This window comes from Mobula birostris, chromosome 6, assembly GCF_030028105.1.
Source record: "Mobula birostris isolate sMobBir1 chromosome 6, sMobBir1.hap1, whole genome shotgun sequence".
Classification (NCBI taxonomy): Eukaryota; Metazoa; Chordata; class Chondrichthyes; order Myliobatiformes; family Myliobatidae; genus Mobula; species Mobula birostris.
The window spans coordinates 183,319,263-183,335,778 of NC_092375.1; the positions used below are offsets into that span (position 1 = coordinate 183,319,263).

The window sequence follows — 16,516 nt, forward strand, 5'->3', positions numbered from 1 at the left end:
GCTATGCTAGCACATTGAAGATGATGATGAATTTTGTCGTCAATGTCTGCCTTTGGCGAGGTGGCTTCCATGAAATGGTAAGTGAACCATGGTTTCCTGGGCCTCAGTGTGACTTTTATTATCAGTCTGCAGCATGGCACACAGAGGAAGAGTAGTAGAAGACTGTTATTGAATGAAAGTCCATTCACTCATTTGCTGAAGCGAACAACACAACAGAGTGTTGGAACTTAGCACCAAATGCACATAAAGGAAAGCATTATCTACGTACTATCAAAATTCAGGTGACCTTGATTCCAGAGGATTGAACAGTTTCCCATTAGATATGAAGATTAACTTCACACACCCAGTACCTTGGACAGTGGTGAGGTATGCCAAGGATTTATGCCATCGAACCTGCTGCTCCGTCGTCCTGTTGAGATGGGGGGCATTCCTCGCACACACCATGCACCACAGTAAGGGCACTTGCTGCTCATCTACAGGTGGAGGAATAAGAGTAATGAAGATGAAAGCACAGCAACTTTAATGGAAGTTTACGTAGAACATAGAAGAGTACAGCCCAGGAACAGGCTACTTGACCCACAACGTTGTGCTGAACCAGCTAAGAAGCAAATCAAAAACACCAAATATTAATCTTTTCTACCTACACTATATCCATATCCGTCCATCTTCCTCACATTCATGTACCTATCCAAATGTCTCTTAAGAGCCTCTAGTGTACTTGCCTCTGCCACCATACCAGACATCCACCACTCTGAGTAAAACCTTCACCCCTCACATCTCCTTTGAACCGACCCCCTCTCACCTTCAATGCGTGCCCCCCGGTTATAGACATTTCCATCCTGAGAAACAGATAATCTCTGTCCACTCTATCTATGCCTCTCACAATCTTCAATTATCCACAGTGTGTACACCCAAAGTGTTTAAAATCACAGCAACATTTCTGGGAAACAGCGGCTAACGTCTATGCCACGGGCATTAGCTCATTACCGGAATGAAAGCAACAGTTGTTTACCACCACTGCAAGAACACTGCACTGTGGAAGCAGGTTCATGGGATTGGTCAGTGCGACAGAAAACACTGACTCTGAATAAGCATATCAATCATTTATTTACAAACAGTAAAACATTTGACCAAACATTACACAAACTACAAACCAAAATATTCAATAAACATATACTTAGTTAACATCAGACTTGTGGCACACAAAGCAACCAATGGGATGAGCTGCTACAGATTTCAAATGCACCAATCACAATTGACTCAGCAGAAGCGGCTTTTGACTGGCAAATAAGCCAAACCCCCACACTACAAACACATTGGAGATTTCTGATTTCCATCTCTCTGGAAGATCGTATATATTCTTCAAAACAACTGGAAAGACTACAGATGACATGGCCACCGGCTTGGAAAATGGAGCCCAGCAGATGACACAAAGGTCAACTGTGACCATAAGCACCAAACCAGAGAACACGTCACAATATCCCGCTTAATATGATACATGACAAAAGACACTATCTCCGAACTTGACATCTCAGGAGGTTGTACAGCAAACTAACACACTAGACATCTGAATGCAAGGTTTCTCTTGTCACATAAAAGCAGATCTATTCTCCAGTTCCAACCAACCATGAATGACGTCTGCCAAGAACGTAATAACGTCCTGCATTCACAAACATTGGAAAATGGAGCATTAGTGCAGTAGAACAAAGGGATCTGGGAATACGGGTCCTTAATTCGTTGAAAGTGACGTCACAGGTAAACAGAGTCATAAAGAAAGCTTTTGACTCATTGGTCTTCATAAATCAAAGTACTGAATACAGGAAATAGGATGTTATGCTGAAGTTGTATAAGACATTACAGAAACCATGCTGACTTCAACTTATTTTATCGTAGTCCCCAAGTACCTCAAAACCTCATCCTTAATAATAGACTCCAACACTTTCCCAGCCACTGAGGTTAGGTTAGCGGCCTATAATCTTCTTGTGCTTTCCTCCTTTCTTAAAGAGTGCAGTGACATTTCCAATCTTCCAGTCCTCTGGGACCATGCCAGGATCAAGTGATTCTTGAAGATCATGACCAATGCATCCATCATCTCTTGAGCAACCTCTCTCAGGATCCTGGGATGTAGTCCATCTGGCCCAGGTGAATTGTCCACCTTAAAACCTTTGATTTTTCCTAGCACTTTTTTCCTTTGTAATAGCAATGGCACTCACTCCTGTTCCCTGACACTCACTGACCTCTGGCACACTGCTAGTGTCTTCCACAGTGAAGACAGACGTAAAGTACCCATTAAGCTCAACTGCCATTTCTTTGTCCCCCATTTTTACCTCACCAGCATCATTTTCCAGGGTCCAATATCAACTCTCACCTCCCTTTTACTCTTTAAATAACTGGAAAAACTTCTGGTATCCTGCTTTATAATATTGGCTAGCCTGCCCTGATATTTCATTTTTTCCCTTCTTATAGCTTTTTTAGTTGGATTTTAAAAGCCTCTCAATCATGCAACTTTCCACTTACTTTCACTACCTTATATGCCCTTTCTTTGGGTTTTATGCAGTCTTTAACTTCCTTCGTCAGCCATGGTTGCCTATCCCTGCCATTTGAGAACTTCTGTGGAAAACACTGTCCTGCACCTTGTGAATTATTCCCAGAAATTTCAGCCATCTCTGCTCTCTGCTCTGCTGTCATCCCTGCTATTATCCTCCTCCAATCCGCCTGGGCAATCTCCCCTCTCGTGTCTCCATAATTCCCTTTATTCCATTGCAATACTGATACATGTGAGCTATGCTTCTCCCTCTCAAATTACACTATGCCTCCTAAAGATTCCTTTACGCTAAGCTCCCTATTAAGATCTGGGTTACTACACAACACTCAATCTAAGATAGCCTTTTCCCGATTAGGCTCAAGCACAAGCTGCTGCAACAGGCCATCTCATAGGCCTTCAACAAATTCCCTCTCTTCCAATCCAACACCAACCTAATTTTCCCAATCCCCTTGCATATTGTAGTCCCCCGTTACAATTGTGTCATTACCCTTATTACATGCCTTCACTAGCTCCCTTGCAATCTCAACCCCACATCTCTTTAGATAAGTACGTGGATGGTAGGGGTATGGACGGCTATGGTCCAGGTGCAGGTCGATGGGAGTAGGCAGTTTAAATGGTTTGGCAGGGACTAGATGGGCTAAAGGGCCTGTTTTTATGACTCTATGACTAAACACTAAAATTAAGTTTTCCTGTAATGACAAGTGCGTTACAAAGAGTCAGTAAAGGCATTTCACATCTCCTCCACCTTCCACTTGTCACTGTGAGCAGGTCTAAAAGGAGACAGTGTGTGTCATTTGATATGATGGGCTTATACTGATGCATCTGTATGATATGTATGAAACAATACTGCTACCTAGAGCTCAACAAATGCTACTAAACATTTTTACTGACTAGAAATGCAAAAAAAAACAAATGAATTATATTATGTTGATTAAGTAAGTTCAGTTAGAAATATGTTAAAATATTTTTTCATTTCATTTTTTATACAGTACTATGCTAAAGTTTTAGGCACATATATATAGCTAGGGTGCTTAAGACTTTTGCACAGTACTGTAGTGATTTTATGTATTGCAATGTACTGCTCCAGAAAAAAAAAACAAATGTCATGACGTATGTAAGTGGGGATAAACCTGATTCTGATATGGATCTATATTGTGGACTGAGAGTGGGAAGGGGGCAGAGAGAGGGGAATCATGGTTGGGAAACGGGGGGAAGGGAGAGGGGAGGGAGCAGGAAGCACCAGAGAGACATTCTGTAATGATCAATAAAAAATTGTTTGGAAGCAAATAACCCTGCCTGGTGTCTCAGGGCTGGGTGTGTCTGCACCCACATCACTCCCCACCCCGGCACTCCTCTGCCACTTGTCCCATGCCCCTCCTGCGGCACTCCACCCTCACTATTCCCAACATCCTTCGCTCTCGCCAGATTTACTAACTCGCTGTTGCTCCATGGAGACAAATACAATACCATGCGAAAGTCTTAGGCACCCTCGCTATATACGTGCCTCAGACTTTAGCACAGTACCGTAGATGAATTCAATCTTGCAGGCTAAGAACATCTGAAAACTAAATGCACTTAAGATTTTCCAGAAGATCGAATTGCATAATACGGCAAAAATAATGACCAAATCACACAAAATAAGTGTGGAATAACTAAAGAACTTCCCTCAGGTATGCAGTACGTCTGGGGATTTTATAAATGCTAACATTGAGTGAAGATTGTGTAGATTAGGATTTTTCTCTCTAGAAGAGATAATAAATAGTGACAAATAATGACAAGTTCCTTTAATATATCATCATTATGTGCTATGTCATATGATAGAAACAATCATAAGTGTGATTGTTCTTGGCCAGATAGTGTTTTGCAATTGCCGCCTTCTAGGCAGTGTCTTTACAAGATGGGTGACTCCAGCCATTACCAGAGATTGTCTGCCTGGCATCAGTGGTCGCATAAGCAGGACTTGTGATATGCACCAGCTGCTCATACGACCACCCACCACCTGCTTCCATGGCTTCACATGACCCTGATAAGGGGGCTAAGCAGATGCTACACCTTGCCCAAGAGTGACCTGCAGGCTAGCAGAGGGAAGGAGCGCCTTCACCACTCCACCAAACACATTTAACATGAAAGGTTTCAACAGGACAGATATCAGGAAGATGGACCCAAAAGAGAATACTAATACAAGACGGCCAAGGGAATTTTGAAGGCGCTTTTGTTCCCCAGTGTGGACAGCCTATGGAGCTGTGTAGAATAACTGTATTTAAGGAGAAATTAGGTGGCCTGTGAGGTGTAATGAATAGAATTAGACGAGAGATCTAGAAGCAGCTCAAGTGAAGCAAAAGCACGAGCATTGATTCAATTTTATATTGTTGAAAAGAGGCCTTAATAACAACTCAGTGTTGCCTGAAAAGGCGGTTCATGCTTTAGGAAGCAAATTGTGGTGACTCATTCATTGAAAACAAAATGAGAATGCCAAGCGACTGAACCTCTTGACCAGCTTCCCATGTGGAACTTTGTCAAAGTTTAGAAAGCTAAAGTCAACAATATATCAGTAAGATTATCTCCACTAAGTTTTCAAGAGATCCTAAAATGAACCTCAAACTAATGTAAGACATCATGGGATATCTGTTATTTACTTAACACTTCATAAATCAAAGGCCAAAGGGCCGATGGATCAGAGTTACAGGGAAGTAGTCACGCCTAAGACATAAGAGCAAGTAGCTGGGTGACTGTCAGGAGAAATGGAAATGTGAATAGACAGTTAGTGCAGAGCATTCCCGTGGCCATTCCTCTCTATAATAAATATACCATTTTGGATACTATGGATACTGGGAAACACTATGGAGACCAGGTTACTGGCAGTGAGGATGGGTCCATGGTGCAGAAGGAAAAGATGGACAAGTAGGGAGTGGTAGTGATAGGGACTTAATAGTCAGAGGAACAGACAAGGGATTCTGTGGGCATGAACAATACACCCAGGTGGTATACTGGCTCCCAGGTGCCAAGGTTAAGGATGTCTCAGATCGCCTCCACAGCATTTTGGAGGGAGAGGAAGAGCAGCCAGATGTCAATAGACAATAGGTGCAGGAGTAGGCCATTCAGCCCTTCGAGTCAGCACCACCATTCACTGTGATCATGGCTGATCATCCACAATCAGTACCCTTTTCCTGCCTTCGCCCCATATCCCTTCACTCCGCTATCTTTAAGAGCTCTATCTAACTCTTTCTTGAAAGAATCCAGAGAACTGGCCTCCACTGCCTTCTGAGGCAGAGCATTCCACAGATCCACAACCCCCTGTGTGAAAAAGTTTTTCCTCAACTCCATTCTAAATGGTCTACCCCTTATTCTTAAACTGTGGCCTCTGGTTCTGGACTCCCCCAATATCGGGAACATGTTTCCTGCCTCTAGCGTGTCCAATCCCTTAATAATCTTATATGTTTCAATCAGATCCCCTCTCATCCTTCTAAATTCCAGTGTATACAAGCCCAGTCGCTCCAATCTTTCAACATATGACAGTCCCGCCATCCTGGGAATTAACCACGTGAACCTCCACTGCGCTCCCTCAATAGCAAGAACGTCCTTCCTCAAATTTGGAGACCAAAACTGTACACAATACTCCAGGTGTGGTCTCACCAGGGCCCTGTACAACTGCAGAAGGACCTCTTTGCTCCTATACTCAGCTCCCCTTGTTATGAAGGCCAGCATGCCATTAGCTTTCTTCACTGCCTGCTGTACCTGCATGCTTACTTTCAGTGACTGATGAACAAGGACACCTAGATCTCGTTGAAGCTGGTGCAGAGGGCAGGCTTCAGGTCCTTGAATCATTGGGATCTTTTCTAGGGGAAGCATGACATGTACAAAAATGAAGGGTTGCACCTGAACCAGAGGGAGGCCAATAGCCTTGCAGGCAGGTTTGTTAGAGCAGTTGGCAAGGGTTTAAACTAATGGTAGGGGGGGCGGGAACCGAAGAGAAGGGACTCAGGATCAGATGGAAAGCAAAGAAAGTGTGCCGTCAGACTGTCAGGAAGGGCAGCCAGATGATAGGACAAAATTGCAGCCAAAAGTGTGAGTATCAGTGCATTCGGGATGCAGAATCAAAAAGGGTAGCAAATACAACTCTCAAAGTGTTATATCTCAATGCATGAAGTACAAGAACTAAGGTGAATGATCTTGTTGCACTATTACAGATTCTCAGGTATGTTGTTGTGGCCATCACTGAATCGTGGCTGGAGGATGGTTTTAGTTGGGAGCTGAATGTCCAAGGTTACACATTGTATCGGAAGGATAGGAAGATAGGCAGAGGGGGTGGCGTGTCTCTGCTTGTAAAGAATCAGTAGAAAGATGTGACATAGGATCAGAAGATTTTGAATCCTTGTGGGTTGAGTTAAGAAACTGCAAGAGTAAAAGAACCCGGATGGCAGTTATATACAGGCCTCCCAACAGTAGCTGGGATTGGAACACAGATTACAACAGGAAATAGAAAAGGCATGTCAGAAGGGCAATGTTAGGATAATCATTGGAGATTTTAACCTGCAGGTCGATTGGGAAAATCAGGTTGGTAATGGATCTCAAGAGGGTGAGTTTGTTGACTGCCTACAAAATGGCTTTTTGGAGCAGTTTGTCGTTGAGTTTACTAGGGGATCAGCTATTCTGGATTGGGCGATATTTAATGAACTGGAGGTTATAAGGGAGCTTAAGGTAAAAGAGCCCTCAGGAGACAGTGATCACAATATGACTGAGTCCAACTTGAAATTTGATGGGGATAAGGTAAAGTCTGATGTAGTAGTATTTCACTAGAGTAAAAGAAATTACAGTGGAATGAGAGAGGAATAAATTGGAAGGAGTTGCTAGCAGGGAGGAAATTATAGACCAGTTAGTCTGACCTCTGTGGTAGGGAAGATGTTGGAGTCAATTGTTAAGGATTGAGATTGTAGAGTACTTGGTGATACAGGACAAAATAGGACAAAGTCAGCATGGCTTCCTTAAGCGTAAAACTTGCCTGATGAACCTGTTTGAATTTTTTGAGATTACAAGTATGATAGATAAAGACAATGCAGTGGATGTTGTATAATTGAACTTCCAGAAGGCCTTTGACAAAGTGCCACACATGAGGCTGCTTATCAAGTTCAGAGCCCATGGTATTACAGGAAAGTTAGTGGTATGCTTAGATTATTGGCTGAGGCAGCAAGTGGGAATAAAAGGATCCTTTTCTGGTTGGCTGTCAGTGACTATTGGTGTTCTGTTGGGGTCAGCGTTGGCACCTCTTTTTATGCTGTATATAAATGATTTGGATGATGGACTAGATGTCTTTGCTGCCAAGTTTGCAGATGATACGAAACTGATGGAGGAGTAAGTAGCATTGAGGAAACAGGTGAGCTACAGAAGGACCTAGACAGATTAGGAAAATGGGCAAGAGAGTGGCAAATGGAATACAATGCTTGAAAATGCATGTTCATGCACTTCTGTAGTAGAAATAAACATGCAGACTCTTTTCTAAGCAGGGGAAAATCCAAAAATCTGAAATGAAAAGGGACTTGGGAGTCCTTGTGCAGAACACCCTAAAAGACTAATTTGCAGGTTGAGTCTGTGGTGAGGAAGGCAAATACAATGTTAGCATTCATTTCAATAGGTCCAGAATACAAGAGCAGGGATGTGATGCTGAGGCTTTATAAGGCACTGGTGAGGCCTCACCTTGCGAACAGTTGTGGGCTCAACATTGTAAAAAAGATGTGCTGGCATTGGAAGGGTTCAGAGGAGTTTCACAAGGATGATTCCAGGAATGAAAGGGTTGTCATATGAGGAACATTTGATAGCTCTGGGTCTACGATGAGTTTGAGTACAGAGAGGAAATTAAGAACCTGGTGGCATGGTGCGAAGATAATAACCCATCCCTCATCAGCAAGATGAAGGAATTGGTTGTTGACTTCAGAAGGAGTAGTGGACCGCATGACCCTAGTTACACCGATGGTGCGGAAGTGGAACAGGTAAAAAGCTTTAAGTTCCTCGGGGTCAAAATCACAAATGACCTGGCTTGGTCCAAACAAGCAGAGTCCACTGCCAAGAAGGACCACCAGCGGCTTTAATTCCTGAGAAAGCTAAAGGAATTTGGCCTGTCCCCTAAAACACTCACTAATTTTTACAGATGCACCGTAGAAAGCATTCTTCTAGGGTGCATCACAACCTGGTATGGAAGTTGTCCTGTCCAAGACCGGAAGAAGCTGCAGAAGATCGTGAACACAGCCCAGCATATCACACAAACCAATCTTCCATCCTTGTACTCACTTTACACCACACGCTGTCGGAGCAGTGCTGCCAGGATAATCAAGGACACGACCCACCCAGCCAACACACTTTTCATCCCTCTTCCCTCTGGGAGAAGGCTCAGCAGCTTGAAGACTCGTATGGCCAGATTTGGGAACAGCTTCTTTCCAACTGTGATAAGACTGCTGAACGGATCCTGACCCAGATCTGGGCCGTACCTTCCAAATATCCGGACCTGCCTCTCGATTTTTTTTGCACTATCTTACCTTCCCTTTTCTATTTTCTATTTATGCTTTATAATTTAAATTTTTAATATTTACTATCGATTTGTACTCTAGGGAGCGGGAAGCGCAGAATCAAATATCACTGTGATGATTGTACATTCTAGTATCAATTGTTTGGCGACAATAAAGTATAAATTATAAGGTATAAAAGTACTCACTGGAATTTAGAAGGATGAGGGGGTGATCTCATTGAAACTTCTCGAACGTTGAAAGGCCTAAACAGAGTAGATATGTAAAGGGTGTTTCCCATGAATGGGGAGTCTGGGATAAGGGGGCACAACCTTAGGATAGAGGGGTGTTCATTTAAAATGGATGCGGAGAAATCTCTTTATCCATAGGGTGGTAATTTTGTGAAATTTATTACCTCAGGCAGCTGTGAGCCAGGTCATTGGGTATATATAAGGCAGAGCTTGATAGGTTCTTGACTGGACATGGCATGAAAGCTTTTTGGGAGAAGGTCGGGGAGTGGGGCTGAGGAGGGGAAAGAAGGATTAACCATGATTGGTGAAGCAAAGTCAATGGGCTAGATGGGCTAATTCTGCTCCTGTGTCTATGGTCTTATGTCTAAAAGGACACGAACAGCAGGTACACAGCGGTGCCACTACCTGCCAGTTCCCATTCTATTTGCATCATCTGGAATTATAAATATATGCAGTTCTTTCATCATTGCTGGATCTATTCTCCAAAGTTTCCTCCCTATCAAACTAGGGGAGTACCATCATTCCACACATTGCAGAGATTTAACAACTTCCGGTCTTATCAGGATGGAAAACAATTGTTTGTTCTGTCAATGGCATCCACATCCTAGAAATGAAGTTATAAAAGTACAAAGGAAAGCTTTTCAAAAGTAGCATCCATCATCTGGGACACTCACAAGCTCTCTTGCCACTGCTGCCATCAGGAAGAAAGCACAAGAGCCTCCGAACTCATGCCACCAGGTACGAGAAGAGCTACTACTCCTCAGACATCGGGCCCTTGAACCAAAGGGGACAGCTTGACTGACTCCAATACTGAAACTCTTCGTGCAACCTATGGACTCACTTTCAAAGACTCTTCATCTCATGTTCTCCATATTTATTGATTATTTATGATTATTATTACTTCTTTCAGTTTGTATTTTCATGGTTTGCTGCCTTTTGCAGACTGGTTGAACGCCCAAGTCAGTGCAGTCTTTCATTGATCTTATTATGGTTAGTATTTCATTATGGATTTATTGAGTAGGCCTGCAAGAAGATGAATCTCAGGTTGTATATGGTGACAATGTGCTTTAATACTAAATTTATTTTGAACTTTGAAAACGCTGGGATGATTAACTATAGTTAGTTACACATTATATATAAGTTTAGGTTACCATACAATATCCACCAAAAACTACAGGTGAACTTCTTCAAATTATGGATGTTCATCACATTCTACATACAGAATATTCCAGAAATATGCCAAGTCACATTTGGGCACCTCAAGCCTATTCAGCTCCAGCCATTGGAGAACGGCCAATAAGCAAATGTTTTATGAACATGTGTATCGCAATTATTTGATTTGTCTTTTGCCTTTTTTCATTACATATCTTAATGAAATTGCTACAATTTTATAACTGATCAATCAGCTTAAGTTTGAGGTTAACTGTCAGTCTACATCATTAATATAAAAACAGGTTATTCAATACACACCAAATATCTGAATAAGAAGCTGTCAATGAAGCATATTGTGGAATATTTAGAGCAGACTGAAATACTTCAACTTAGAAATGAGTTAATAAATAGTTATTTTGTTGAAATACTTTATAAAATAGCTTATTAAAAATTAATAGTTTACAAACATAGATCTGGTCTCTGTATCTTAGAATATCACATAACCATACAAAAATTGTGGACATATTTAAACTATTCAAATGTGCGTGACAATAATATTTTTGATTAGTTTTTATTTATTTGTTATTGAGATACAGCACAGAATCAGTCCTTTGAGCTATGAAACCCAGCAATTCCTCTATTTTAACCCTAGCCTAACCACGGGACAGCTTACTGGGGCACCCAGAGGAAACCAACACGGTGACGGCCGGCAGCGGCAGAAATTGAACCAGGGTCGCTGGCACTGTAAAGCGTTCTGCCAGCTATGGCGCTATAGTGCCACCCCAATTTCTGGGGCATTAAATTATAAATTAATCAGTATTGTCTTAAAGGTTAAAGACTATTTCCTTCAAAGTGATATTCAGAACCTACATTTATAGCAGAAAAGCATTCTGTTTTCACTTAAAATCACTTTCATTTAAGCATACATCAATATGGTTTGAATAAAAGCTGTACTGAAAATTTTAAACAACGAAATATATAATTCATCTCACAAACACACTAATTTAAAAGACAGTTTATAGATTATTCTCAAGTGTATTACATTCTATTAGCTACATTGTGCTTTATGGATTACTGAATAATAAATTAAAGTTTATTGATAATTGAAACACTAAATAACGGTTTACAGAAATAAGTTATAGCTACCAATTATATTAAAAGATAAAAGGTCAGAGTGCTTCTGATTTGATTAATCCTATTTATCATATTATCATCTATATTTATCATAGATAATTAACCACAAAGTTGAGCTCTTGAGTGTTTACAGGTGTGTACATACAAAAAGACTTCACTTCATTACCTGAATGGATCTGTCCTGGTTCACCTCACTTGCACAATTGCTACACAAAATAAGACAACCGATAGTATAATAGCCCTCACATCTGACAATGGGCAACATTCAAGCTCACAAGACAGCAAGAATCAGGCACCCAAAACCAATCTCTGCTGATGGCTGGCATGCTAGAAACTATAATCAAGATGCTTTGCTGTATTAATAACATTCATAACACCCAGAAAATTACCCAAGTGTCTTAGCCAGAAAAGGCAGGACAAACAATCTAATTACTTACTATCCAATCAGCTGCCACTAATTATTACCTCCAATAAAGTTTGTTGTTGTTGCAGGGTAAATGCTCCAAGCTGAACACAATTGCTATCCATTCACATTTTTATTGTCCACCTTTACAGTTCAAAAGAAAGCTAATTACTATTATTTCCCAAAATGCCTGAAAATGATAGTTTACGGCAGGCCTTGAATCATGGTCAGTGTCAGACTGACAAGGGCACATGTAGTAGTCAAGCTCCGACCCTCTCTAACAAGACAGAATATCTTACTTCCTGCCCCCCACCCCCTCCACGACCACCTGGGACCCTCCTCCTTTTCTTTCTTCTATTGTCCATTCTCTTATCCTATCAGGTTCTTTCTTGCCAAGCCCTTGCCCTTTCCCACCTGCCTTGCTTCACATCACCTTCTAGTTAGCCATTTTCCCTCCCTCAACTTTTTATTCTGGCATCTTCCCCTTTCTTTCTCAGTCCTGAGGAAGAGTCTGGGTCCAAAATGTCGACTGTTTACTCTTCTCCAGGAATGTTACCTGACCTATTGAGTTCCTCCAGCGTTTTGTGTGTTGCTTTGGATTTCCAGCATCTGCAGACTTTCTTGCCTTAGTGTATTGCATTAGAACAACGATATTACTATTGAGATCTCCTGAAGTAACAGCTTGCGGAGAGGCAGTGCATTTTACGAGTGACTCACCCAGGTACTTGAAGCTTCTGAATAACTTGCAATGTCAGTAGTGCAGACAGCCCACCCTGCCAAAACTCATTTCAGGGAGGTCTCAACCAGAAGTCTCAACCTCATAGCGTCTGTGTCAATGAATTTTTTAATTTTGCAAGACATCAGATTCACAAGTGTTTTGTGAGACAGCTGACTTCTGAATTCTGTCTTATTGTGACGCACCATGCTGAATGCCTTTTCTACATCACAATTAGAATTTGGCAGCACCAAAAGCAGCTTCATCAACTGGCAGAGCTCTTTGAATCTCAACTGCCCTGTGCTCACAGATTTTACTTTGGACAGCTTCCCCCAGAACTCATCAACTGGCAATCTTTTGTAGTTTGGCACCAGTCCTTCAAGGTTAGTTGAGACATAATCCAGGACCCACCTATACATGTCTTTTACAGTCTTAACCCACCATGGACAATAGAAAAGTCACCGTTGCAAACAGTGCAGCGAGCAATACTGTCATTATTTTTGACCCCTATTAGGCAGGGGTAAACTTTAGTGTAGTCTGGGGTGAAGTACATTTAATATTTTCTTTTTTCAGAATACTCTGCCATGGCGCTGTAGGACACTAAACTGAACTGATAGACAATGAAAGAGAGAGAGAGGTCAACTGTAAAACCCACCCACAGAGAAAACTGATTGGTCTCTCTTTCTCTCTTTGTGCTAAGTAGACCGATCAGGAATCAGAATCGGAATATATATATATCTCTATCTCTCTCTCTCTCTCTCTCACACACACACACACACACACACACACACACACACAGAGACATTGATTTCCAGGATATTGTGTATAAATTGCAGGCGTCAGGGAGCCACTATCAATATGTGGGAGACTCCCGGAACATCTGGGAAAGGTGGGATGTCTGGTAGTGTGCTTCAGCATGTATTTGACAGGTACAGCTCCAACACAGGTCATAGGCACGAGAGTTAAAACAGTCTCAGAAATGGTGTGTACCATATCCACCACAGAAATAGTCCAACTAATAATTTAAAATGTTTTCTGTGGATACCAAATGACAAGGACTACTGACAAATCCCCCATCAAATGTCTCATGTCTTCTGTTGGTAGAAGGAGCCACATAAATGTGGCTAGTCAAACAAGATGGCAATTATATGGGAAAGGTCTCATTTGATCTTGACTCCGTATGCCTCTCTACAATCTTCAGGGTGTGTAAATCAAAATTTACAAAGCAGGATTTTTTTTTAGGATAGGAGCCTGGAATAGAGTGCCAGAGAAAACAGCAGAAGCAGATATAAAAGTGACATGTAAGAAGCATTTAGAAAGACAAGAACAAAGGGCATGACAGACACAGGAGACATCATGGCTATCCACTGCAGCCAAGGAAGACCCCAGTTTCTGACGCTTGCTGGTAACATTGGACCCAGACTTCAGATCGAGAGAGTGGAACAGCTCCAGTACAATGGCTTTCCCCTTTAAAAACACTCCCACACAGGTTTTCTGTCATCTTAGACACGATGGACAACCAGCAATAAATTAAATGAACAGGCAAGAAATAGAAGGGGGATTAGATTGGATTGGAATCATGCTCAGTACAAATAGTAAGCCAAAAGTTTGTTACTGTGCTTGCCGAGCACTTTTCTTCTGCATGCTCACTAGAATCTGAGATCAGAACCCAAGTAAGCCATCATTAGCAATCAAAGTAGAGGGTTGCTTCTCTGACTGGAGGCCTGTGACTAGGTTGTGTACTGCAGGAAATGGTGCTAGGTCCGTCGTTGTTTGTCATCTATTTATCAATGATCTGGATGATGATGTGACTAACTGGATTATCAAATTTATGGATGACACCAAGATTAGGGATGTAATGGACAGTGAGGAAAGCCATTGTGGCTTGTGGAAGGATCTTCATCGGCTGGCAAAATAGGCTGAAAAATGGCAGACGGAACTTAATGCAGACAGGTGCAAGATGTTGTACTTTGGTAGGACCAACCAGGGTAGGTGACAGGGCGCTGAGGAGTGTGGTAGAACACAGGCATCTTGGAATATAGGTAGATTAGATTAGATTATGAGGACACGCAGTCCTCTTTTATTGTCATTTAGTAATGCATGCATAATGATACAATATTCCTCCGGTGTGATATCACAGAAACACAAGGCAGACCAAGACTGAAAAACTGACAAAAACCACGTAATTATAACATATAGTTACAACAGTGCAAGCAATACCATAACTTGAAGAACAACAGGCCATAGGCACGGTAAAAAAAAAGTTCAAAGTCTCTTGAAAGTCCCACACCTCACGCAGACGGGAGAAGGAAGAAAACTCTCCCTGCCATGCCCGACCACAGTCCGACTCTGAGTCGTCTGAAACCTTCGAGCCTCCGACCAGTCCTCCGACACTGAGCACCATCTCTGCTGAACGCTTCAACTCCAGCCCCGGCCACCAGCAGCAGGCAAAGCCGAGGATTTGGGGCCTTCCCTCCGGAGATTCTTGATCGCACAGCAGCAGCGGCAGCGAACCGGGCATTTCAGAAACTTCTCCAGATGTTCCTCTGTGCTTCTCTCGACTGTCTCCATCAAATCAGAATTGTGCACGGCCCCTATTTAACAAATATATCATTTCACCTGACAGGCTACGCGCGCTGCATTGCGCCGCCATCTTCTCCCCCCAGCATAATTCCTTGAAAGTTGCGTCACCTCACTGGTAGATTGGGTCATAAAGAAAGCTTTTGGCATATTGGCCTTCAGCAATCAATGTACTAAGTACAGAAAATGGGATGTTATTTTGAAGTTGTATAAGACATGGCTGTGGCCTAATTTGGAACATTGTGTGCAGTTTTGGTCACCCATCTACAGGAAGGATATAAATGTAGCCCCTGCCGGCCACCCTCAGGGTCGCTTGGCTCGCTGTCGTCTAGGGAAACAGCCTCGGCCCTGGCAAACTGGGTAATTCGTTTGTGTGGATGCTGTGTGAGGTCCCCCCCCCCCAAATAACAGACAATACACCAGATGCAATTAAATGATATACAGTTTATAGATATTACTGGAACTATATAATTAAAAGAGAATGAAATATAAAAGGAAAATAAAAGGCACCACACTTATCAAAGTTCAATCTCTTTGTGCACAAAAATTGTTGGAGCTCAAGGACCTTCTTCTTCACCCTGCGACCCCCTCGGACCACCTCGACCGGCCGCCTGGGACCAACAATGGTGGTTGACCAGACGCTCCACACGAGTCCGTCTCCGTCTCCTTGCCGAACGTCCCGCTCGGGGTCCGACCCCATTAGCGAACTCACAGCACCTCGTCTATCCTCTGTCTCGCTCTCCCGCCTTTGCCCCAAAACCCCGCGCATACAGTATCTTCAAACACACCAAAACCATAACAACTATCCCAATTGGTTAATAGCATTCTCTTATCACACTCTAAAGGAAAAACAAACTGCTAGCGCAAACTTTCTCAGCGTTTAACACAACAAAGCCACATTCCCCAGATTAACATAACAAAGATGCCATTTTAATTAGCCTCCGCAGTAACATAAAAGTCGAAACCCCCTTACACTCTCCCCCCACCAAATAAAGTCATGTCCTCATGACTTCTAAATAACTCGCCAACCAGTCCTGCAGACACACAACACACACATACACAGATATACACACACAGTGACAGTGCTCCCCAAACAGTGGACCTTACTCCCATCCCACGGGTGCTATATAGGCCAACCTATCTGGGAGCTTCTTAACCCTCCGAAACCTCCGTACCCCCTCACTTAAACCCAAAAGGCTCAGACACTACTAGGGATACCTCGGGCCTGCTTGCCAACTCCTT

At 42.5% G+C, this 16,516-nt stretch overlaps 1 protein-coding gene across 1 annotated transcript in view; it reads right to left on the reverse strand.

Annotated features, from left to right (window-relative positions):
* Positions 1-428: 428 nt before the first annotated feature.
* grb14 (growth factor receptor-bound protein 14) overlaps positions 429-16,516 on the reverse strand; it is a 109,968-nt gene continuing 93,880 nt past the window's right edge. The window contains exon 12 of the mRNA XM_072262033.1: positions 429-473. Within this exon, the coding sequence (XP_072118134.1) occupies positions 470-473 (4 nt within the window). The 3' untranslated portion in view covers positions 429-469. The remainder of the gene's footprint in view (positions 474-16,516) is intronic.